This window comes from Urocampus carinirostris, chromosome 5 (genome assembly GCF_059441175.1).
Source record: "Urocampus carinirostris isolate Australia breed hairy pipefish chromosome 5, RoL_Ucar_1.0, whole genome shotgun sequence".
Lineage (NCBI taxonomy): Eukaryota > Metazoa > Chordata > Actinopteri > Syngnathiformes > Syngnathidae > Urocampus > Urocampus carinirostris.
The window spans coordinates 30,766,777-30,791,791 of record NC_142353.1 but is presented as its reverse complement, the minus strand read 5'-3'; the positions used below and the strand labels follow the sequence as shown (position 1 = coordinate 30,791,791).

Sequence of the window (25,015 nt, the reverse complement as noted above, 5' to 3'; positions counted from 1 at the left end):
CAGTTGACCAGGGTTGGGACAAACTACAGTCCGCGGGCCACCTGCAGCCCATCATGCTTTTTCATCTGGCCCACCAAACAAAAGTATATAATATGTTATATAGATGGATTAGATAGATTTTGATCATTTTTGTGTACATTTTCCATTCTTTAAGCAATTGCATCTTGTACATACACATATATATATATATATATATATATATATATATATATATATATATATATATATATATATATATATATATATATATATATATATATATATATATATATATATATATATATATATATGCATATGCATGGTTACAAAGAATGACAATAAAAGTAAATTATTTTCCATTCTTCTTATATATATATATATATATATATATATATATATATATATATATATATATATATATATATATATATATATATATATATATATATATATATATATATATATATATATATATATATATATATATAAAGTATATAATGTATAATATATAATTTAGTGCTTAAAAACAGGGACACAATATATTTAGTGTTTAAAAACCTCAACATGGGGAAAATGAAGAAACCTTGAGAGGGGACCGCACATGAGGTAATCCCACCATCAATGGATGTTGTAATAACAATGTATACACAGTAATCATCAGCAGGGAATATAGGTCATTCATAAGCTATAGAATAAAAGTGTGTTTTAAGCCTATATTTAAACAGTTCCACTGAGTGTCATGACTTGCCCATTGCCCTCATCTGTGCCCGCTCGTTTGGCCCCAGCTGCTGCTCATTTCCTGATTGGGGCGGCAGTAGCTCAGGAGGTAGAGCGATCGTCTTGGGATCAAGGGATCCCAGTTCGAATCCTGGCTCGTCCGTGTTACATGTCGAAGTGTCCTTGGGTAAGACACTGAACCCCTAATACCCCTAATAAGCAGGTTAGCGCCTTACATGGCTGCAAGGCCGCTATTGGGAAATGTGGAGCACATTGTAAAGCGCTTTGGGAAGTCCTTGACTTGAAAAGCGCTATATAAAAATGCAGATCATTGGTTCCCCTCCTATTTAAACTGAGCACTTTCATTCACTCCTTGTCACTCCATCAGCGAACCTCCGCACACAATCGTCTCCGGCCATCTGACTTGATTCCATCCTCCGACTATGCTCCGATCTCCCGTCCCGGCTGCCGGACTTCTTTCCGTCCTCCGACCACGCTCCGATCTCGTAGGTTTCCGGCTTCTCCTGCCCAGTGAGCACCGGATCACTGGCGTATATTTTCCCATACCTGGCTTTTCCGCTTCCTCAATAAAGCTTGGTGTGAAACAATTCGTGTTTGGGTCTACCGTCTATTCTGGTTCTTACACTGAGTTTGCAGATCGACTCTTAGGGGGCAGAGCATTCTTTTTAGTAGTTGACTGAGCATATTATAACCCCAGTTATTAGAATTACAACCTAGTAATAACATAACAACAACATAATAAAATCTTTGTCTGTTTCTGCACCCCAAAACATGACAATATACAGTCATAAACTTTTGAATTCTTTATTTCTTTTTTCACCCTGGAATCAAACAGTGAGAAAAATATGTTTATAAAGCAAACTTTAGATTGTCTCTATTTCACATATCATTGATTTTATCACAAGCAAGAAATGATAAAAAAGTATTTCACTGAAAAAGTTTTTGTTTCCTTGTGATTTGGAATCAAAGATCCAAACTGCGACATTAAAAACATTCAACGAGAGTTTAAGTGCACAGGAATGTTTCATGATGTGGTATCATAGGCCTCACATACAAGTTGTGTAAAACATGATACAAAATGTAAAGGGATAACCTAGTTTTAATGGGATGTAATGAAATCGGATTTCATGCTTTCATACTTTAAGGGCTTGGCTTAGAGTCCCTCGTTGTTCTTCCTCTTCGATACAGTTTCAAAAAAAACGAGATCCTAGATGTCGCTGTTGAACCAAAAGAAAGTGCAAAAAAGCACAAGAAAGAATACAAAATACAGAAACTCAGAGTGACCAAACCGCAGCATTTTTATTCTTGTTTTTTTTTTTTTTTTTGCCAAGCCATTAATGAGGTTTTTTTAAACCAATAACAGCAAGATGTCGGACAATTATGCTCACGTCCTCTGGGTGAGGCGCATGTTATTATATCAGTGCAAATTTGCCTCAAAAACGCATGGTCATGTGGTAGTTTATGTATTTTTGCTATTTTTCAAAATCCATATTGTTTAATTTTCATAAATGAAGGGTTTTTTAACACTAGGGGGCGCATAGTAATACACACTGTCCCTCCAAGTGACTTATGAAGCGCCACAAAAAACACCTTTTAAGTGATAAAGATTCAAAATTCTAAATTGTTTGTAACCAAATAATAGATGTTTGTCATTCTGTCATGAATCTACGGCTGCATCACTGTGATTTCTTAATGCAGAATACTTTAATCCCGTGTCGTAACTAACAGGGAATTATCCTCTTTCGGTTTCTAGATCAGGGTTTCCACTGTGGTACCTGCGGGCAACAGGTAGCCCCTCAGAATACTTGAAGAGCCCAAAGACAGGTTTGGAAAATATCTCTATAAAAGTGATTGTCAGTCATGTTAGTTTTCGACGAAAATAAATCCACATAAAAGATCAGTCGTTTACATGTTAGTTGCCTTGACATTTCTGCAAATTGCAAATGAAAAGAAACGCTTCACCACGATCAAAAAAAATGAAATGAAGACCTGAGTGTAATTCATTTTTCTCCTTGATCATTCAAGTAAAATTTTGGTAAAAGTTTGGTAAAAAAATACAGTGAAGACCATCACAGGAGTTACTCTAAAGTTGGCACTACTTTCTTCCCAGCAACGTAAACCTCCACGATGTTCCTATCGTCACCTGCACGAAATCCATTAGAAATATAATGAGGGGATTCAAGATACACACGGGAAATCTTAAGAACTTACCCAAATTCAAGAATTTTTCCAGAATATCCTGAAAGAGAAGTCAGGAAAACCAGTTAAACCGATTTGATTTTTTTTCTTCTACTAGATGTCTTGAACCCGTCAGAGCAGATTTAATTTTTGAATTAAAGCTTTAACTCTAACAGCAATAATTGCAATCAAAGCTTGATTTTTGGCAACAAAGTTCCGTGAACCCACATTATAACGGGGTTTGCATTTCACGCTTTTCGTTACTTCAAGGATTTGCATCATGTATTGCTTGCTGCATTCTGATTGGCTAAGTAGTCTCCTCACTTATTATTAAATTATAAATTAAATTGCCTAAAACAGGCACCTTGTATAAAATTTTACTTTAATCGTCATCGTTTTAAAACCAATTCGATGAGACTAATCTAGTTCAAAAGAATTATGCCATGTAAATGTATTCATGCATATTTATTCCCAAATTTAGATATTGGATCTTTTTCCAAGATCGGCCCATTGGCCCAAAAATTTGGACCCAATGTGGCCCCAGACTCCAAAAAGTTGCAATCCCTGGATTAAAACATGAAATGAGTCACAGTAGATATGCAAATCTTCAAGAAGGGGCCGAAAATCTAATTTAGCTTAGGGCCCCATGAAGGCTCAGGCCGTCCCTGTCTTATAGGCCTTTGGCTTTAACCTTTCATCGCTTTTTTTCTGATGATTGGTTTATTTTGTGATGTGATGTTTGATACAACACTATTGAAAAAAAAACGGAACGAAAAACAAACAAAACAAAACCCAAAAATGGTCGTTACATTAGTTATGTGTAAAATAAATAAATAAATAAATAGGCACATAAATAGTAACATGATAAGTTGTTAACCTTATGCTTATCACGTTAACCAGTGATAAAAATGTAGAGTGTCAGAAGGTAAGCACATTTTCAAAAGCACCTTTGGTTTCTCATGCTGGATCAAGTCTATGGGCCCATCAGGAACTGCAACATCCACTCTCAGTGCATCAAAGTCTTTGCCCACTTCAAAGTTCCCTATTTGCTCGTCCAGGGACAATGCTATAGACCGGAAATGCATTCATAAAACAAGCAGCCCAACATTCGCTTATTATGATGGTGTCATTTATGATACCTTGGCTGCCTCCCAATGTAGCCAACCTGAACACTTCCTCAAAGGTGAGTCTCTCATAACCCGGGTTCTTTATTCTCAGTATTTTGGACGTTTCCAAGGTTCTTCTCACAGCATCCAGCATTGAAGCCGAGTAGCCGCCCGCCACGTCTGAATCAAAAACATCACAAGATCAAAATCAGGATCAGCATCCGCAAGAGATATGAAACTGAAACCCAATTTTTCTCGGTGAGATTACTTGTCATGCTAGACTGTAAGAAACTGAAGATCATTCAAATACAGCGATACTTTGGTACTCAAACTAATAAATATTCAACCAAAAAATGTTGTCTTTTTTGCTTTTCTTTATCTCCTATTTCATCTTATCATAACTCATCTCATTAGCTGTACCGCTTATCCTTATTAGGGTCGCGGGGGGGGCTGGAGCCCATCCCAGCCATCTCCGGGCAGTGGGCAGGGGACACCCTGGACTGGTTGCCAGCCAATCGCAGGGCACACGGGGACAGACAACTCACTCGCTCATTCACACCTAGGGACAATTTGGACCGGCCAATCCACCTGAAATGCATGTCTTTGGAATGTGGGAGGAAACCAGAGTGCCCGGAGGAAACCAGAGTGCCCGGAGGAAACCCACGCAAGCACGGGGAGAACATACAAACTCTGCACAGTAAAGCCGGTAGCTGTATTTGAACCCACGCAGGAGGTTCCCACGACCTCAGAACTGTGCCGCACACGCGCTAAACACTGCGCCGCTGTGCTGCCCTATCATAACTCATATTTTATTTTATTTTTTAACCTGAGGATACTGCTGGAAATGTGAATTTCCCTACAGGGATCAATGAAGTATCTATCCATCTTCAAACAAAGCGGATCACGTGATCGAGTAAGATGAGTGGTCATCTTGGCTACTCTAGCTCAGTAGGTCAGCATCATTTTGAGAGAAATTGTCAGTCTGACAACAAGTGTTGATAATTTATTGCGGTGAAGTGTTTTTTGCTGTTTTTGTTTGTCAATAAAGTTAATGATAAGTTGAAGGAAGAGAGGAAAACAGTGAGAACGACAGTTGAGTTAAACAAGTAAATTATCGAAAAATACGAGAATGAGTTACAAATGTCAGCCATTGAGCCTCTGCTCAAAAGTAGTGTAAAAGTTTTATTAATATATTATTACGCCGAAATGAACTGTCAAATTATCCACGGATAAAACAGGAGAAGAATGTTCAGAAGAGTAAACGTCAATTCGCCAAAGTAAACATTTTCTACATGCTCAAAAGTGATTTATATTAATGGTGCAAATGTCCTGTGCTCTACTCTTCTTCTACACTACCCCAAAATTTAGATGCAAAGGTGTTTTAGTCACGTTTGCGTGAGTGGGACATTTCACGCCATCGGCTCAATGAAGCGCAGAAACGTGTACCAGCTCCAAAGAACTGGTAAGCATCCAGACTTTTCTAAGCTTTTAGATCAGTGCCGGTGTATGGGAATACACCATTAACAATATAAAGGTAAAGATTGGACTGAAGTGAGGCAGACAACGTGATTTGGTTCGATCTATGGATATGTCTGGAGGAAGACTGTATAGGCTGGTAGAGAGCCCTGTTAATGTCAGGTCAAGTCATGTTTATTTCTGACGCCCTTAATCACAAGAAGTCTCAAAGGGCTGAACAGACCAGACTATTGCAAACTACAGACCATCATTTAATTTAATTTTTTATATGAATCAGTAGGGTTTTTAGTATTTAAGTAGCCCTCCTCCTATTTAAGCACGTCATTCTCCTTCACTCCTGGTCAGTCCATCAGCGAACCTCAGTACATGCAAGGCAAGCACTTTTGATTATGGCACTGTTTTGATCCCGACCTGTTCCTGTATCGATCCCCAATCCACGCTCCGTTCTCCTGTCCTGTTTACCCGTATCCTGCCTGATTCCATCCCCTGTTTGCTGTATCGATCCCCGACCACGCTTCGTTCTCCCATCCCAGCTACCCGGCTTGTTCCAATTCACAATCACTCTTCGTTCTCCTGTCCCGGTCAATCACGCTCTGCTCTCCCGCCCTGTCTGTCTGTCGCGCCATCTGTCATCGGCCGCGGGGGGTTCCTGTTTCTCTAAATACTGCTGTGTGTGCTTTCCGACTAGGTGATCCACCTCACCCAACAGCTGCACACTATTTATTTGAAAGGTCAATGCCAATTTTTTTTTTTGTTATCGATGCTGTCTGTTTACTGGCTTCACCCAGCGTTTACTACGGTTTACCGCCGTCCGTCATGGAGCCATCCTGTGTTTCGGTCGGGTGTGTGCAAAGGGTCAATAAGTGTTACGTCTTTAAAGAGTTTATCAACACGTGCTGAATCGACAGCACGCCTTGAAACGACATCTTAAATGTGGTCCAAGGTGGTTTCGTAATTCTGATCCCACCTGTTCCCAGGCCAAGCTTCACTTTGTGATTGAGGACATTACGGACATCGAGGAGTCCGCTACACAACCTGCGCAGATGAAAAATTGTAGATAGTCACAACACAAATTCATCTTTTGTTATTTTATCATATAAAGGTTTATAAGTCACACTCACGAAATGTTGGAATTTGGACAGTGAGATAAAGAAGCTCCAGTCTCTTGAAACAAGGCCAACTCTTTGTCGCTTAGGTGGCAGCCGTGGGCCATCACCGTCTGCCAAGACAAAATATCAAACAGCGATTGTAACCAAATATTGTCCAAGCCTAGTGGTCTGCTGACAGGAAAAGACTGGACACTCTGATCAGGAAGGCCAGCTCTATCCTGGGATGCTCCCTCGACTCAGTGGAGGTGATAGGGGAGAGGAGGATAATGGATTAGCTGTCATCCATGACTAGGAACATCTCCCATCCCCTGCAGGACACCGTATCTGCTCTGGAGAGCTCCTTCAGTGACAGGCTGCTTCATCCCAGTTGTCTGAAGGAGCGTTTCCACACGTTCTTCCTTCCGGCATCCATCGGACTATATAATAAGCAGTGCTCTCGATAGTTTGTACACCCTCTATAACTTATTTGCACATTACTGGCCACTTTACTTTAACTATTTTGTACACCAGCCATTGGAAATATTCTGGTTTTTATTGTTTATATTTCTAAATACTTGTTTATACTGTTGATATTCTAATCTGTCATTCATTATTCATTGTCTTTTGTCATGATTTGCCCATTGCGCTCATCTGCGCTCACTCGTTTAGTCCCAACTGCTGCTCGTTTCCTGATTGGTTCCCCTCATATTTATACACGTCGTTCTACTTTACTCCTGGTCAGTCCGTCTGCGAACCTCAGCGCATGCAAGGCAAGCACTTTTGACTCCTGTTTTGATACCGACCTGTTTCCTGTATCCATCCCCAATCCAAGCTCCGTTCTCCTGTTCCGGCTACCCGTATCCTGATTCTGTTTCCTCTATCGATCTCCGATCCAAACTCTGTTCTCCTGTCCCAGCCACCGGTATCCTGATTTTGTTTCCTGTATCGATCCCTGATCCAAGCTCCGTTCTCCTGTCCCAGCTACCTGTATCCTGATTCTGTTTCCTATATCGATCCCCGATCCAAGCTCCGTTCTTCTGTCCCAGCTACCCGAATCCTGATTCTGTTTCCTGTATCGATCCCCGATCCAAGTTCAATTCTTCTGTCCCGGCTGCCCGACTTGTTCCGATCTCCGACCACGCTTCGTTCACAAGGGTTTCCCGCTCCTCCTGCCCAGCGAGCACAAGATTACTGTCTTTTTCTTCTCACCCTGACATCCCCGATCCCTTATTAAAGCATTGTGTGAAACGTTACGCATTTGGGTCCCCTGCTTGTAACGGTCGTGACAGTCTCACTGGTGTAACAAAAGAAATGTCCCCATTTTGGGACCTCATAAAGGATTACTTTATGTTTGGATTGTTCTCACCTTGTTGGTCAGGAGGTTGTGTTTGTGGTAAACGTCTGTGTAGGAATCAAAATCGGGGAAAAGATCCTTCACAATCTTCACTTCGTCGACATTTTCACTGATGTGACTCTGGAGATTCATAGAGCAATGGTATAGATGCAAAATCATATGGAAAATAATGAGTTTGAATCTTGTTTTTAACCTGGACTGCCAAGTCAAATCTCATTGTAAGCAATATACACTACATTAAAATCAATAACAAAAAGGAGTATTCCTATTCTACATGCACATCTCTTTCTGTTTTTGTTCTTACTCTTTTGTTACCTCAAAGTAGGAAATCTCAAGAGCTGTCAGCTCCATCGTACAATCTCTCTGGCAACTGTTCCCCAGGGGATATAACCTGGTTACCGCAGCGAGCTCACCTGAATATGAAGGTTGTTATTCTTAGCCAGCTTTCCCAGTTGTCCCAGCAAGTCTCCCGAGCATGATGGGACAAAGCGAGGAGTTATCACTGGCTTCACGAGAGCATACTGCAAGAGAGATAACAGTCAGGTTGTTCTTGACGATAATTGATCCCTTATTGGTGAAGTCATAAAACAGTAGACCCCCGGGATACCTATGGTAATATGATAATGCATGCGAACCTCCGGTAGTCAATATAAAATCTTAAAGGAAAAACAATATATTGTGGGAACTGTTTGTGTAAAATAAATTTATATCATATAAATACCAGATGAATGTAAATGTCAAAATGTTCTGCATTTATATAGCGCTTTTCAAGTTAATGAAGACCTCCTAAAGCGCTTTACAATGTGCGTCACACTTTTCCCTTTTACACACTAACTAACTTTGCAGCATCAGCCATGCAAGGCAACTAACTGCTCATCAGGGGCATTAGGGATTCAGTGTCTTGCCCAAGGACACTTCTACATATAAAAGTCAAGAGTCAAGATAACATTCACATTTTTGACTCTGGGAGATTGATACAGAGAAGGGGATTCCCATTCCCCTGGCTCAATCCAACTGATGGGTTGCAACATCTTGTTAGGAGTCATTAGCATAACATTATAAATAAATAAAAACGTGAAGTATAAATAACCTTTTATCTACTTTTGTTGTGACGTGACTTGAGCTGGCCGAATAGAGTTGCAGTCGGATGCAGGGGGAAGGGGATTAAAAATAAACCTGAAACTTCCACTCTCAAGGTGTGTCATGCCCTTAGAAGATTTTGTTGCTTTAATTATCTCTATATTTTTAATTATAGGCCAGATAGACGATTAGTTATAGCCATGGAATATAGTAAGGGTAGTGAATTGCAAGCTTTGCTTCACCTCCTTGGTTATCATGATTTTGCATCACTGCAAGCCCTGGGACCCATAGCGAATACAATCCGAAGGATAGAGCATTTTATTGTCTATGCAACACAATATTGTCAACTGAATGAAGAAAAAGTAAGGCATTGTGGGAAGTATTTCAGCCAACAATATATTGGAATTTTTATGGCGGCAAGACCCAAACCAATAGCAAACAAGCATTTTCTATGACTTCCACCTGATGGCAGACATTTTACAAACCTTATTCGTCCTATGCACAAACGCAGCAAGTTTTTGTGCTAAATATTTCATTTTTTACGTTGTACAGTAGAGAAAATGCTATAAAGAGGGCAAAATAACATCCTTAAGGCGGGTACGTCTTATCCCGGGGGTCCACAGTACTTGGCCATTTCTTAAGGAAAATTTACATTGATATTGGGATCTATATTTTTGCGTATAAATAGATAAGAAAATAGTTATCATTAGACTTTTCACAATTCTCAAAAAATGTTACCTTTCTGTCAACTAACTCAGCAATGAACCTGTAAAGAAAAACAAAACAAAAAATAGCGAATGATATAAATATAAATCCAAACGTCTCTTGTGAAATTTTTTAGACCCACCGATGCGTTTCCTCCAGTGACTCTTGAACAGTTTCTTTGTAATGTTCCACAAAATTGTTCCTGTCCATGCAAACCTTTCCCACCAAAGCTCGCTGTCCCAACTGGTCTGGTAAAAAAACAGGACAGTCTCACACTATTTCTTGCATTCTAGGTTTTAGTTACGCCACAAATATGATACAACACGGCTCCATTGAAAGTCAAATCACAGAGTGATCGATGATTCCTTTCTGAGGGCCACAAAACAACATTTTGGATTTGTGTCGTTTTTTTCCCTGTTTATCAGGAAAAAAATGGCGTAATCTGCTAAGAAAATGATAAAAGTAAGGTAGAGTATCTTTTTACGAGATTTTTTTTTGTCTGGAAAATAAAGAAAAACATACAGTGTAGTCTGAAGTCATAAATCATTTTGAATTGCTTTATGTAGGTTGAATAGGGGCAGCACGGCGGCACAGTAGTTAGCACGTGTGCGGCACAGTTCTGAAGTCATGAGATTAAACCCTCCTGTGTGGAGTTTGCTTGTTCTCCCCGTGCTTGCGTGAGTTTCCTCCGGCCACTCCGGTTTCCTCCCACTTTCCAAAAACATGCATGTCAGGTTGATTGGCCGATCCAAATTGTCCCCAGGTGTGAATGAGCGAGTGAGTTGTCTGTCTCTGTGTGCCCTGCAACCGACTGGTAACCAGTTCAGGGTGACCCCTGCCCACTTTCCGAAGATAGCAGGGATGGGCTCCAGCACCCCCGCGACCCTACTGAGGATAAGCGGTGCAGATAATGGATGGATGGAGGTTGAATAGACTTTCAGGGGGGTGGTGAAAGAAAAAAAAACATAATACAACTAAAGTACTCATCAACAACTCTGGATTACTTCATTTAGGTAAGTAATAGCTAAGAGAGCTCTCTTTTTACTATAAAGTAGAATAATGAATTGCTTCTTCAACCTGCTGCCGGGAAAAGACTGCAGGTTCTCAGAGCCAGAACCAGAAGGCCCAAGGACAGCTTCTTTCATCAGGCTGTCAGGACGAAACTCTCTCCCTGCCCTACTTCCTCACATTCGTCTGCCCTCTGCCAAATCAATGCAAAACTGCTCTATTTAGATTCTGGCTTATACACTGCACATTTTTAATATAATCCTTATATATTTGTAAATGCATCATTTTTCTTTTTTTTAACATTGTTGTTATTTGTTATTTATTGCATGTTTTTACGCGGGGAAGTAATTTCATCTGTGCTATTGAATTTGGATTAGTCTCAGAAAAAGCATAAATGTAATCTGGGTTACTTGCCAAGATGATTTTGTCTTTGTTTACACGTATTCAATAAATACTATCACAATAGTTAAAGTAGCACATCCTTTAAATACACATGTTCAGGCCAGGTCAAATATTAGCTTGAGGTGATAAAAAATGGAATGTTGGATTCTGTAGTTGTAATTAGTAAAAAAAAAAAGTTGGCCTTTGGCATACAATTGATTGCGAAATAATAACCACACCTCTACCTACCATTCCAAAATGGCTTGTTCTAACCAACCACATCCTTTTTAGAGCTGCAGTGATTGGCAACATGTATTCAAAGATTGAAGAGATTTTGAAATTTAGAAAATGACTGTATTATTTTCCCTCGTGTAGGTTTTAGATGAGGGGATGGTGTCATAATAGTCTGTAATAATAGTTTGCAATAGTCTGATCTATGCAGCCCTTTGAGACTCTTTGTAATTAAGGGCGTCAGAAATCAACATGACTTGACTTGACTGTCGATCACATTCCCTTCTATTTTCAGGTTTCATAAAGGACACTACAATTACTGTACTTATTACTGTCATTTTTACCCAGCAAGTATATTGGGAGAGATTTCCATCCATCCATTATCTGCACCGCTTATCCTCAGTAGGGTCGCGGGGTGCTGGAGCCCATTCCAGCTATCTTCAGGCATCGGGAAGGGGAAACCCTGAACTGGTTGCCAGCCAGTCGCAGGGCACACAGAGACAGACAACTCACTCGTTCAATCACACCAAGGGACAATTTGAACCCGCCAATTAAAAATGACATGCAAGTTTTTGGAATGTGGGAGGAAACCCACGCAAGCACGGGGAGAACATGCAAACTCCACACAGGAGGTTCGATCTGATGTCCTCAGAACTGTGCCGCACACGCGCTAACCACTGCGCTGCCGTGCTGCCATGGGAGAGATTTGTCTCAAACAAATATATTCGCGATTTACTCAATATACAAAATGTATGTCTTTTGTATATGCACACGCACAAGATTAAAAATTGCAGCTGTACAAATAAATATGACTTGAATATTTTCAGGACTGTACGTAAGATACACGCAGACGTATTAGATTAGTGAAAACCGATGGTGGCCTGGAGGGACGCCACCAGGCTGTACTTGCCCAAGACCAGTGTTAGGCACGTAGCTTTTAAAAAGTAATGAGTTCTAGTTACTCACTACTTCTCCCAAAAAGTAACTGTGTACTTGAAAAACTCTATAGTAAAAGTAACTAGTTGCCAGGATAATTAATAATTTATGTGTCAAAGAATATGAAATTTTCCGAGCAGTATTCGAGTCAGTTAAATTGAGAAAAACAGACAGGTAAGTGTGTTATAGAACTTTGTAAAATGTATTGCATTTCAAGGGCACCAGATTTATCCTACATTTGAAGTGCAACAAAAAGAAACAGTTAAAACCATAATGAAATAACACTCAGCAGTAAACAATATAAAGTCTCATCTCAACCCATCAGCTACACAGCTTATCCTCAGTAGGGTCGCGGGGGTGCTGGAGCCCATCCCAGCAATCATCGGGCAGTGGGCAGGGGACACCCTGAATTGGTTGCCAGCCAATCGCAGGGCACACGGGGACAGACAACTCACTCGCTCATTCACACCTAGGGACAATTTGGACCGGCCAATTCACCTGGAATGCATGTTTTTGGAATGTGGGAGGAAACCGGAGTGCCCGGAGGAAACCCACGCAAGCACAGGGAGAACATACAAACTCCGCAGAGGAAGTCTGGAGCTGGATTTGAACCCACGCAGGAGGTTCCCAAGACATGAACTGTGCCGCACATGCGCTAACCACTGCGCCGCCGTGCTGCCCACAATATAAAGTGAGTTTGATAATTTAAATCTAACTTCGAATGGTCCTTCGTAAAGATGGGAATTCCGATTCTTTAGAGACCTGACCTTTTATTCTTGGCTCACTAAAAAGAAACAGCTCTTTTCGGGTTGTTTTTGTTGTTTAATCCATATATTACCGTTTATTATGTATCAATATGTGACTTAAATTGGGAAAAAATAAAGCAAAATTAACACTTTTGCAAAAGCTAGGATGACTGTGCCTACAGACACAGTTGCCCAAACATCTACAATCCTCTTGGAATGATTGCAAGCTCAGAGTATATTTGCTTCATTTGTTTTTTCACATCGGCTGTGATGTCCCAGACAAACAAAGTGCCATTAGAACACAGGTGTCAAACTCATTTGTGCTTGGGGGCCACATACTAAAAAAAACTCCCACGGGGGAAGAGAAAGAGAGAAAGAGAGAGGGTGAGAGAGTGAAATAGAGATAGAGTGCGCATGAGACAGAAAAAGAAAGAAAGACAATGAGATAGAGAGAGAGAGAGAAAGAGAGTGAGAGAGAAAAAATACTGGAAATATACTACTACAGAAAAATGACGACAGACATACTATAAAAATACTACTACAGTAATACTATAATACAAAATAATATTACAGATATATTCGAACAGAAATACCACAAAATACACTACAGTGAAATTACAAAAATACTACAGAAATACGACAAAAATACTACTACAGAAATATTATGACGGATTACGACAAAAATACTATTACAGAAAAATTACAACAGAAATACTACAGATATATTTGTCACGAGGTGGAAGGAGTGACCAGACCAGAACGGAGGCAGGAGGCAGGAAGGGAGAACTCAATTGCGTGACGATCAAAACTTTTATTTACCAAAATAAAAGTTGTCCAAAACTCAGGGACAAGACAGAACAAACAGGCTTTAACAAAAACGTGCAAACACAGGTTTCTTCCAACTCAACTAAACAGGACAAGGCATAACAGAACGGACAATGTGTATAATGAGCCAGCACCCGCAAAACCCACAATCCAGCCTTAAATAGCAGACACGCAATTAGTTGATCTGCTTCAGCTGGTGCCCAGGGGGCGGGGCAGACCGGTCGCCAAGGCGACCATGACAATATTACAAAAATTCTACAATGGATTTACTCAAAACTACCACAGAAATTCTACAGAAATACTACCAAAGTACTACTTCAGAAATACTTAAAAATACTACCAAATAGGACTAAATTTATTACATGAAAAATACAAAAATCCGACTGCCGAAATACTTGGAAAATACAAAAACTAATGATCAAATGTAGTGCTATAAAATATTATCTTGCTTTAATTGTATGTGTTCTAAAACCAATTTGATGCAACTAATTTAGTTGACAGAATATAAATAAATATAAGACGTAGATGTCTACATGTATAATTATGTATAAATGAAAATATTGGATTGGTCTCCAGCATAGGCCCCTTGGGGACATTTTTTAACCCAATTTGGCCCGCCACTCCAAATAGTTACCCACCTGATGGCCAATGGCACACATAACTGAGACTTTGCCTTTCTGTACAGTGCACCTTATAGTCCTAGAAATTCGGTACTATAAATCGAGTACAGTGTTTCATGCAGAAGAACGTTTCAACATAACCCTGCCCACTTCCCCTGCACGCTCGACATCTGTATTTTGACCTGTTTTATAAACATCACCACCATCTTTTTATCGTAATTATAGTACTCTACAATTGTACACCTTGACACGAGTCAAGGACCATAAAGCTGTCAAAGCCTGTATTTCATTCAATGTATTTTACTGCTCTCTAGTAGGTGAGTGTGCATACTTTCCATTAAGTGTGTTATAACGACTTATAAAGAAATCATGGAGCGATAACGAAGAGAAAGAATAGCAGAAATCAGCTGAGGGCTTGTTTTTATAGCAGCTTAAGTGAAAATGACCCTAGTGTATGATGACTAATGAGTTTTTATCACGACATTTCATTTGTATGCATGTCCGAACTACGGCCCTGGGTCAATTTGTAATCCGTGACAAATTTTCAGAGGGCTAGATTGTCTTCTCAAAATTATATTTGCGCTTTTCAATGTTAAAATATACAAATCAAGTATTTGAAAATTTAGAAAAAAATATAAGGGGGTCCTAAAATTTATCATTTTTGTTAAACTGTCAACTAACCCTCTTGAAAGTTAGTTTTGTGGACACAACCCGCTCAAAATGGATATTGGTGTGCTCAATAAATTACAGTAAAATGAATTGGTCAAGTGTCCCTTGTATCCTTTACTCTAAAACAATTTGGTGAAATAAAACTCAATTTGGGTCAAACATGAAGTGAACCATCTCTTATACAAAATCATGCATGGACTTGCTTCCTCATATCTTCTATCCATCCATCCATTAGCCGTACCGCTTATCCTCAGTAGGGTCGCGGGGGTGCTGGAGCCCATCCCAGCTATCTTCGGGCAGTGGGCAGGAGACACCCTGAACTGGTTGCCAGCCAGTCGCAAGGCATACAGGGACAGACAATTCGCTCGCTCATTCACACCTAGGGACAATTTTGACCGACCAATTAACCTGACATGCATGTTTTTGGAATGTGGGAGGAAACCGGCGGGCCCGGAGGAAACCCATGCAAGCACGGGGAGAACATGCAAAGCCCACAGAGGAAGGCTGGTAGCTGGATTTAAACCCATGACCTCAGAACTGTGCTGCACACACGCTAACCACTGCGCCGCCATGCTGCCGCTACTTCCTCATATCTTTCCAATTTAATTCCCCCCTATGATTTGGTCCGGAGCTTTCGCTCTGAAATGCTTGTCTACTAGGAATCCCAAGAGCCAAGAAGAAATCCGCAGGTTCGAGAGCATGGAATGCTCTGCCCTCTGAGATTCGATCTGCAACCTCAGTGGAACTGTTTAAATATAGGCTTAAAACACACTTCTATTCTATAGCTTATGAATGACCTATATTTTATGTTGACAATATCTGTGTATTATTTGTTATTGCAACATCTGTTGCATCCTGGTCATCCTGAAGCGGGGTTACCTCATGTCCGGTCCCTTCTCAAGGTATCTTCATTTTCCTCATGTTGAAGTTTTGAGTTTTTCCTTGCCCGCATGTAAGTTTTAGATCAGAGGATGGTGTAATAATAGTCTATAGTTTGAAATAATATGTGGTCTGTGCAGCCCTTTGAGACTCCTTGTGAATAAGAATAAACATGACTTGAATTGACTTATTTGTTTGACTCAACCTCCTGGGTTGTTATGGGGACAAAAACAAGAGAAAGGAAAAAAAACATTGTTTATTTTGTTTTTACTTTTTGTTCTTTTTCACAACACCGAGTTGATGGGAATAGAGTATGGAGGTATCACAACTGCCTTTCACCTCTGCCGGGTTCCTGACTACTTGAGTCAGTTAGGAGTCGAAAATACACGGAATTGCCAAACTTCTATGAAGATGTATACCGATGATGATGAATATAATTATTAGTCACACAGAGAAAGAGAAAAAAAAAGAAGGCATGATGCTATGATAAATGATCATGAATGATATACTCTGAACTACCCCCAAACACCCCTAAAATAGTTTAAATAATTTAGTTTACTTGCACTGGCTCTCTGTCTGCTTAAGATGTGACTTTAAAGGTTCACTTACTAACATACAGATGTTTGCGTGGACCTGCCCCTTCTTATCTCTCCGATTTGATTTCCCCCTATGTTACGGTCCGGAGCCTCCGCTCAGAAAATCCCGGTCTACTTGTGACTCCAAGAGCCAAGAAGAAATCAGCAGGCGAGAGAGCGTTCTCCATCCGGGTCCCGGTGCTGTGGAAAGCTCTGCCACCGGAGATAAGATCTGCAACCTCAGTGGAACTTTTTAAAATCTAGACTTAAGACACACTTCTATTCAAAAGCTTATAATTGATGTCCAACTCATATTTTGTATTGTCCTGTCTTTTTCCTACTACCTGGCTGGTGGGGATACGAGGGAGAAGGACGATTTGAGATGAGTCAGCAGACCAGCGTCTGGACCTGAAGCACGTCAATGTCTGCATTGACCAGGCAGCAGGGATAGCAAGCAGCGAAGTTGCTGTCATGGACTTTTTGGACATTTTTTTACATATAACCTATGTTTTCTTTTTTTGATGTTCACTATGTTTTGTGCACTGTTACCCAATGCTAAATCTATTGCAACCTTGTCATCCCGGATGGGGGATTACCAATTGTAAGGCCCCTTCTCAAGGTTTCTTATTTTCCTCAGGCTGAGGTTTTTGAGTTTTTCCATGCCCACATGTTGGTTTTAGATCAGGGGATGGTGTCAATGTAACCTGTGCAGTCCTTTGAGACATTTTGTGATTAAGGGCTATACAAATAAATGTGACTTGACTTTAAACAACATTCTTTGTATCGAACCATACAAGTTTAATTTATTTTGCTAGTACAATCCAGCAAAGATGTTCGTACCTGTGATGTGACCCAGCAAAAGAGACGAATCCGTATGTATGGTGGCGAAGTAGCAGGCGGTGGTCGTTCCATTTCTCAGAGTTCTTCGCTGTCAATGAAAAACAATTAAAGGATTTAGTTAGAAATCTGGCCCTGCGATTGGCTGGCAACCAGTTCAGAGTGTCCCCTGCCCACTGCCCGATGATTGCTGGGATGGGCTCCAGCACCCCCGCGACCCTACTGAGGATAAGCGGTGCAGCTGATGAGATGAGTTAGAAATCTGATTTTTCAGGTTTCTGTACCATGTTTTATGAAAAAGTGCAGAATGATAAAAGTCCTGAATTTAATCTGCGAATCATGAAAAATACCACTAATGCTTTCATCAAATTGATTCTAAGTTTAAATCAGGGGCTGGGCGAAGTACATGCTGCCCATCAGGCTTTTTCATTCGGCCAGCTAAACAAAAATGCTCAAAATATACGGACAACGTCTGAAATAGTAAACAAAGTACCATCACCCCCTCCCAAAAAGAACCCAAAACAGATTTACTTCTACAGAAATACTACAAAATTACAAAAAAAATTAATAAGAACCTTAATGTCAAATTTTATGCTTAAAAACTGGGACCACATATATTTTCTTGCTTTCACTCTGAAAAGAATAGATAAATACTACAAAAAACTATGACAGTATTACTTGAATACAAAAATACTACGACAGAAATATTACAATTGAAATACAACAAAAATGCTAGTATAGAAATACTTCAAATAGATAAATAGATAGATTTGATAGATAGATACTTTATTCATCCCCTAAGGGAAATTCACATTTCCAGCAGCATCCCTAAGCTGAGAACAGTACAATAATAAAGCCAAAAGAATACAATATACAAATACCCAGTGTGACGTGCAAATGCCCACTGTAGCGTGTTATATAGAGTAACTAAATAGTGCTACACAGAATACATATTGCAGTAAGATTCGGTAATATCCAATGTAGGTGGTGTGGTTTAATGTGGGCCTTTACTCTGCCGGGTGGAGTTAAAGAGCCTCATGGCATGAGGAAGAAAAGATCTCTTCAGTCTGTCCGTAGTACAAGACAGTGACAGCAGTCTGTCGCTGAAACTGCTCTTCTGTCTGGAGATAATGCTGTGTAGTGGATGCGATGGATTGTCCATGATTGACCTCAGCTTTTTCAGTGCTCGTCTCTCAGCTACTGTTGTTAGGCTGTCCAGCTCTTTGCCCACAACAGAGCTCGCTTTCCTAGCCAGTTTATTGAGACGAGAGGCATCCTTCTTCTTGACGCTGCCTCCCCAACACGCTGCCGCATAGAAGAGGGCGCTTGCCACTACTGTCTCATAGAATATTTTCAGGAGCTTTTTGCAGATGTTGAAGGAGGCCAGCCTTCTGAGGAAGTAAAGTCGGCTTTGCCCTTTCCTACATAGAGCTTCTGTGTTGGCAGTCCAGTCCAGTTTGTTGTCCAGCTGCACACCCAGGTATTTGTAGGTCTGGACAAATTCTACACATTCTCCCTTGATGGTTACAGGAACCGGGTGAGTTCTGGTTCTCCTGAAGTCCACCACCATCTCTCTGGTCTTGGTGGTGTTTAGGTGCAGGTGGTTTGCGTCGCTTCATCGGACAAAGTCCTGAATCAATTTCCTGTACTCCTCCTCCTGCCCGTTTCTGATACATCCCACGATCGCAGTGTCGTCGGCAAACTTTTGCACATGGCAGGACTCAGAGTTGTACAACTGGTTGACTCGCCCCACATCTATATCCACTATATCCAAATACACTTTTACAGAATTACTAGAAAATAACACTACAGTAATACTTGAATACAAAATTACTACTAAATAAATATTATGACAAAAATACTACAACAGAAATATTACGCCAGAAATACTTAAAAAAATACAACTACAGTCGTACTGCAAAAATACATCATATGTGCTTTAAAGATTGTACTACGGACATAATACTAAAAAAACAACTGCAAAAATAGTGCAAAATACTACTACAGAAATATTACAACAGAAATATGAGAAAAATATAACTACAGTAGTAATACAAACTAAAATATATACTGCAAAACTCAAAAATACTACAGAAATACTCCAAAAAATTACAATGGAAATACTCCAAAATACTACCAAAGAAATACTACATAATCATTACAAAAATAAAACTACAGTAATACTAAACATACTAGACAAATCTGACTACAGAAATAAGACGAAAATACAAGAAAAATACAACCACAGTAATACTACAAAACTAAATATATCAAGTTTAAAGCTTAGAACAGTGACTTTATATATTAATTTGCTTGAATTGTGTGTAATTCAAAACCAATTTCACGAAGCAAATCAATTTAAAAACAAATATAAAGAAATATAACATGTAAATATCTGCCTGTATATTTATTCTTAAATGAAAAATTTGGATAGTTCTCCAGGACCGGCCTATCGGTCGTATTGTTTAATCCAATGCAGCCCCCGACTCCAAAGAGTTGCCCACCCCAGGTTTAAATCAATCTAGGGTCACCAATGTGGTGTCCATGGGCACAAAGTAGCCCCCTAAGATCACTTAAGCAGCACGTGGAAAGTTTTGAAAATAACTCGCTAGTGATTGGTCATTGTGATTTTCTAGGAAATGTGATTTCCAACCGGTGAGAGAAATCATTGACATGATCAGTCTGTTTAAATACATAACAATCCTGTAATTATACTGTAATCCATGGCTACTTAGCCCTTTGTACTTCATAGCCTGAGCACATCTTGGGTTGAAAAATCTTCTTTTCAAAAAGTGAAATGCACTCATGCGGCCGCGAACCATTAATTAATATGCGTCTATATGCGAGCTGAGACCAGCAGAGCACACATTTGTCTGGCCCAGCAGCTATTTTTTTGCTTTATTTTCGCCTGAAATGAACTGCACTTCTGCGTCCACAATCCATTATCCCCGATAACATATTGTTGGGAGCGAGGACCGGCAGAAGGCGCTAATTTGGGGAGGAGTATTGTTCTGAAATGATATGGTTGTGGCTTGTGATGCATTATCCTGAGTTGACCCTTGCTAAAAGCAGGGAACGACAAAGCGCCCTTTTTTCAGGTCGCAGAGGTGTGCCATAGCAGCGTGTCGTTCTGAAACAAATTTCACGGTTTTGGCTTGCGATCCGTTATCTTTGGTCGACTATTGCTGAGAGTAGGGACCTGCAAAGCATATTGTTTTTGGTTCAGGCCACAGAAGCATAGTTGTGTGCTTCTCTTAAATACACGGTTGTGGCCTGTGATTCATTATCCCTGGTCGACTATTGGTGAGTGTGACCAAGAGAGCAAAATTGTGACATACATGGTGGCTCTTTTTTCACGTTCAGCTATGATCCATTATCACCGTTCAACTAGTGCTGCGAGAAATGCATGTTAAAAAGTGCGATACACGAGGGATTACAGTAAATTAATCAATGTCCTTATACAAGATAGATGTTTTAGTGGTTGACTGAGCCTATTTTAACCTTACTTCTAATAATTACAACTCGGTATTAATAATAATAATAATAATAATAATAATAATAATAATAATAATAATAATAATAACAAAGCAACAACTAAGTCGTAACATGATAAATAATTCTAGAAATGCATATCAAACTGGCAACCCTTCTCCCTGCAACAAAAATGTAGTTCCCAACTGCGGCCTCACGATGTAAAATTCTAAATTTGGAGAATGAGGGCATGTTCATTTGCATGTAGAGCACATTTGGAGGAACCCACCACCACTTGAGTATAGACCTTCCGTGCAAAACTCTTGTCTTTGAAGTGCGATTCCACCGGAAATGTGTATTTGTTGAGCCACTCCATTAAGGGCAGATCCAGGGCCGTACCGACGAAACTGTATTGGGGGGCATGGATGTGGGTGTCCACCATTCCGGGCATGAGGAATTCACTGCGGTGCAAGGTAAAGTACCGTACATGTAATTAATTTTATAAGCCTGCCCATTTTCACAATAGTTATATCTATATATATATTCACTGTCAAGCAGTCCAAAGTTATATACTTACTGTTTTTCAAGGTGCGTTACAGATGAGGGATTGAATGAAAAGTCTTTGGAGAGTCGGTGGAGCTCTTTGGCTTCGTCGATGAAAGCAATCTGATGAGAGAATGGCAAATAAAAGGAATGGAAAAACGCTTCGGAAAAAGCGGAGTGCATTGAATGTAAACAAGTTATTACTCTCCATTGGAATGGAAATTTGTACCACATGATGTGAGATGCCAATAATTTTCCCCTAAATACTCAATGTCAGGACAAGAACGGAAACAGGACCCACTTGCGTAACGTTTACCACAAGTTTTATTGAAGAAACGAGGAAGGGCTGCGCCCACGATCCGGTGTTCGCTCTTGTACTCGGCTTGTGATCCGAACACGGAAGTGGATCTTCCGTAGCGAGCGATGGCAGTGTCAGGGACGGGAAAACTGTTCGGTAGCCGGGACTGGAGAGCAAAAACGCGGTCGGGGCCGGAAACGAGTCGTAAGCCAGAACGAGAGAGTAGACGTGGTCGAGATCAAAAACAGGTCGCAAGTCGGGACGGGAGAGCAGACGTTGTTGAGATCGAAACGGGTCTTAGCTGGAGACAAACGGGAGCAAAAACGGGACAGGTGGAGTCAGGCTTGCCTTGAAAAACAGAGGTTTGCAGACGGACTGACAACAGGGGATTGACAGGACAAGGTTTAAATAGTGGGGAAGCCAATCCGTCAACAAGCGGCAGCTGGCGGCACACGGGCGGGGCCAACTGGGCGCCATGGCAACCGTGACACTCAATGTATATAATAACAAAAGAATACCACTATTACTACGAATATAGGTTAGTACTCACACCAAATTTTAAGTGTTACTTACGCTGTTAAAGACATACAGCAAAAAAACAACATCTAATACTACACTATAGCCACTTCTAATTCTATACCACTGCCTGCTACTAATGATCCTTTCACAGAAAATAGAAGCAGAATTGTTTTTATTGTCTTTGATTAGTGTACTTTGTTTGCAACGGGATTAGACATTGTAATACAGGATAAATAGGGAATGAACACAATAATAAATCAAATCGAATTCAATTTATTTCTAAAGCAATTTTTGGCCTGAAAAGTGCTGCACAAAAAGACAATACAAAAAGACAGTAAAATCCCCCCGCCCACTCTAACAACCCAAAACAACTCATACACATGCACACACAATAGTTAAAACACAATAAGAAAAACATAAGATAAAATATGATAATGGCAAGGCACAGACTAGCCATGTGAGGCAAGGGACCTGAGGGAGGCTTATCCACACTGATAGGGATAGTCGCCAATGGCCGCAGGATTTTTAGCCATTAAGCCACACCCTACCAGTGTGGTACCCGCAAATGAGGAAACACTGAAAAATAAAAATAGAAATAAAAATAACAACAACTAAGGAAAAAAATCATAAAAGTATGAAATAAAAGTAAAGTTGTCATGATTCGCCCATTGCCCTCACCTGTGCCCGCTCATTTAGCCCAAGCTACTGCTTGTTTCCAGATTGGTACCCCTCCTATTTAAACTCAGCACTCTCATTCACTCCTTGACCGTCCGTCAGCGAACCACCGCACATGCAAGGCAAGCACTTTTTTACTCTGGCTCCCGTCTGTCTCGGCCTATCCTGTACCCTACTCATCTGCCCCTAGCTTCCCGATCGTCTCCAGCCATCTGACTTGATTCCTTCCTCCAACCATGTTCCCATCTCCCGCCTCGGCTGCCCGACCTGTTTCCCTCCACCGTCCATGCTCTGATCTCCCGTCCCGGCTGCCCGACTTCTTTCCATCCTCCGACCACGCTCTGATCTTGTGGGATTCCGGCTTCTCCTGTGCAGCGAGCACCTGATCACTGGCGTTTGTTTTTCCGCGCCTGACTTCCCCGCTTCCTCAATAAAGCTTGGTGTGAAACGTTACGCATTTAGGTCTACCGTCTGTTCTAGTTCCGACAAAAATGTTACGATAGATAGGCAATATTTGCTAGGTAGTGCCTCAAGACAGGCCCTAATTGAAAGTGCTTTAGAAAATAGTGCAATGGAGAATATTGCAATGACAATAGCAGCAAAAATAAGAATACAGACATAGAATATGACTATACATTTTTCCTAACTCAGGCAAGACAGTTTCTGAGGACATGGCGCACACATGCCTGTACAAAAATGCACATAAAACAAGCACTTGGGTATTTAGTGGATAGCAAAGTACACTCAATAAAAACTACAATTTCCGTTCACCCGAAACAGTAACAGTAATAACAGTGATAAAACTAGTCAAAATAATGATAAGGATTATACGACAATAATAATTAAATGATTTGGTGATTGTTCAGGTCATTATTTTATTCTTACTTCTATTTTAAAAATGGTTTATTTTTATATCATTACCCATGTATTATTTGAAATCTTTATCACTGCTGTTGTTCAACACTTAACAGGACTGTGTTTATTATTTTGTTTCATTAAAATAACAAAACAGTATTCATTTAGAAAAAAAGCAAAAATACATCAACTGTCACTTAAAGTTGCATTTTTAAAACATTCAAATGTCAACATTTTTATTTTGTACATAAAATGAGCCTCGCATCATGGGAGCTGGCATAATAGTCTGCCAATGTTCTGCTACAGATTACTCCTAAAAACCTGGTACAACACGGGTTTAAAAATTGATAAGTAAAAAAAGTGTGGTCTGTATTCTTCCTTGTGCTTTTTAGCCCCCGATTTCAGTTGCACAGTACAATTGATCAATTGATACACACTTTCCCTTTAAATACTGTGAAATTGTATCTCATTGGAAAGGATTTTGCACTTCAGAATGGCACTTATGAATTTCTTTGTGCATTTGTCATGATTTAACGACAAATTCGATTCTATATAGTACTAAAAATGGTCATACTAGTCATAAAAATAAACGAAATATTATTTGTAATAACAACAGAAATAATGATAACAATATACCTTTCCATCTGCAGAAACTCCAAGTAATGCGTCTTCCAGGATCTTGACAGCTTCTTCCCGGGTGGCGTGGATTAAAGTCCCCCTGAAGACGCGCTTGATCGCCATCACCACTCTCGAGCAGTTCCACGCACAAAAACCAAAAAGCGGCAAGGGATTGCGGCTTTAAGTCGTGTGTTTCCCTTCAACCACGCAACGCGGCTTGTGGTGGAAACGAGTGTGGTGGAGGGGAGCGTAGGGGAGGGGGGCGCACCTGATCCAAGAGGAAGCGCTCAGCCAATAGGAGCGCGAGTTGCGTCGACTCGGAAGTTAGGGCCATAATTTATTTTCTTGTTTTTGATATTTAACTCTCTTCAAACAACACTGGAACAATAAAAAAAATTCAGTTTATTCCTATTAAAATAATAATAGTAATCCTCTTGATAAAGGACAGAATATGTTTAACCCTTGGATGCATAGGTGGGGTCAAAAATAACCCTATGGGTTGTTATCCTTCAAAATAATGAACATTTTAAAAAGTTGTAATATTGTCATATTCCAGGTAGTCCTCGTGTAATATGTTAATAACATGATGCCTTTCGTGTTTTATGTTCGCGCCCACTAATTTTAG

At 40.2% G+C, this 25,015-nt stretch overlaps 1 protein-coding gene across 1 annotated transcript; it reads right to left on the bottom strand.

Moving 5' to 3' along the window:
• Window positions 1–1,505: 1,505 nt before the first annotated feature.
• gda (guanine deaminase) lies at window positions 1,506–24,612 on the bottom strand. Its single transcript, XM_088336432.1, has 14 exons — window positions 24,409–24,612; window positions 21,460–21,548; window positions 21,172–21,343; window positions 17,415–17,502; window positions 9,847–9,952; window positions 9,738–9,765; window positions 8,333–8,440; window positions 7,932–8,039; window positions 6,599–6,696; window positions 6,445–6,512; window positions 4,035–4,181; window positions 3,843–3,961; window positions 2,929–2,956; window positions 1,506–2,860 (listed from the first exon to the last, which is right to left on the bottom strand). Exons 1-14 carry the CDS (start codon window positions 24,511–24,513, stop codon window positions 2,796–2,798), a joined length of 1,329 nt encoding a protein of 442 aa, XP_088192558.1. The 5' UTR covers window positions 24,514–24,612; the 3' UTR covers window positions 1,506–2,795.
• Between the last annotated feature and the right edge of the window lie 403 nt (window positions 24,613–25,015).

Coding starts and splice junctions, on each gene's coding strand:
- gda (XM_088336432.1), bottom strand. CDS start 24,513: ATGGCGATCAAGCGCGTCTTCAGGGGGACTTTAATCCACGCCACCCGG. Junction 17,503..21,171: donor AGGTCTATACTCAAGTGGTG/GTGGGTTCCTCC, acceptor TTTCATTGACAG/CGAAGAACTCTGAGAAATGG. Junction 9,766..9,846: donor TCACTGGAGGAAACGCATCG/GTGGGTCTAAAA, acceptor TTTTCTTTACAG/GTTCATTGCTGAGTTAGTTG.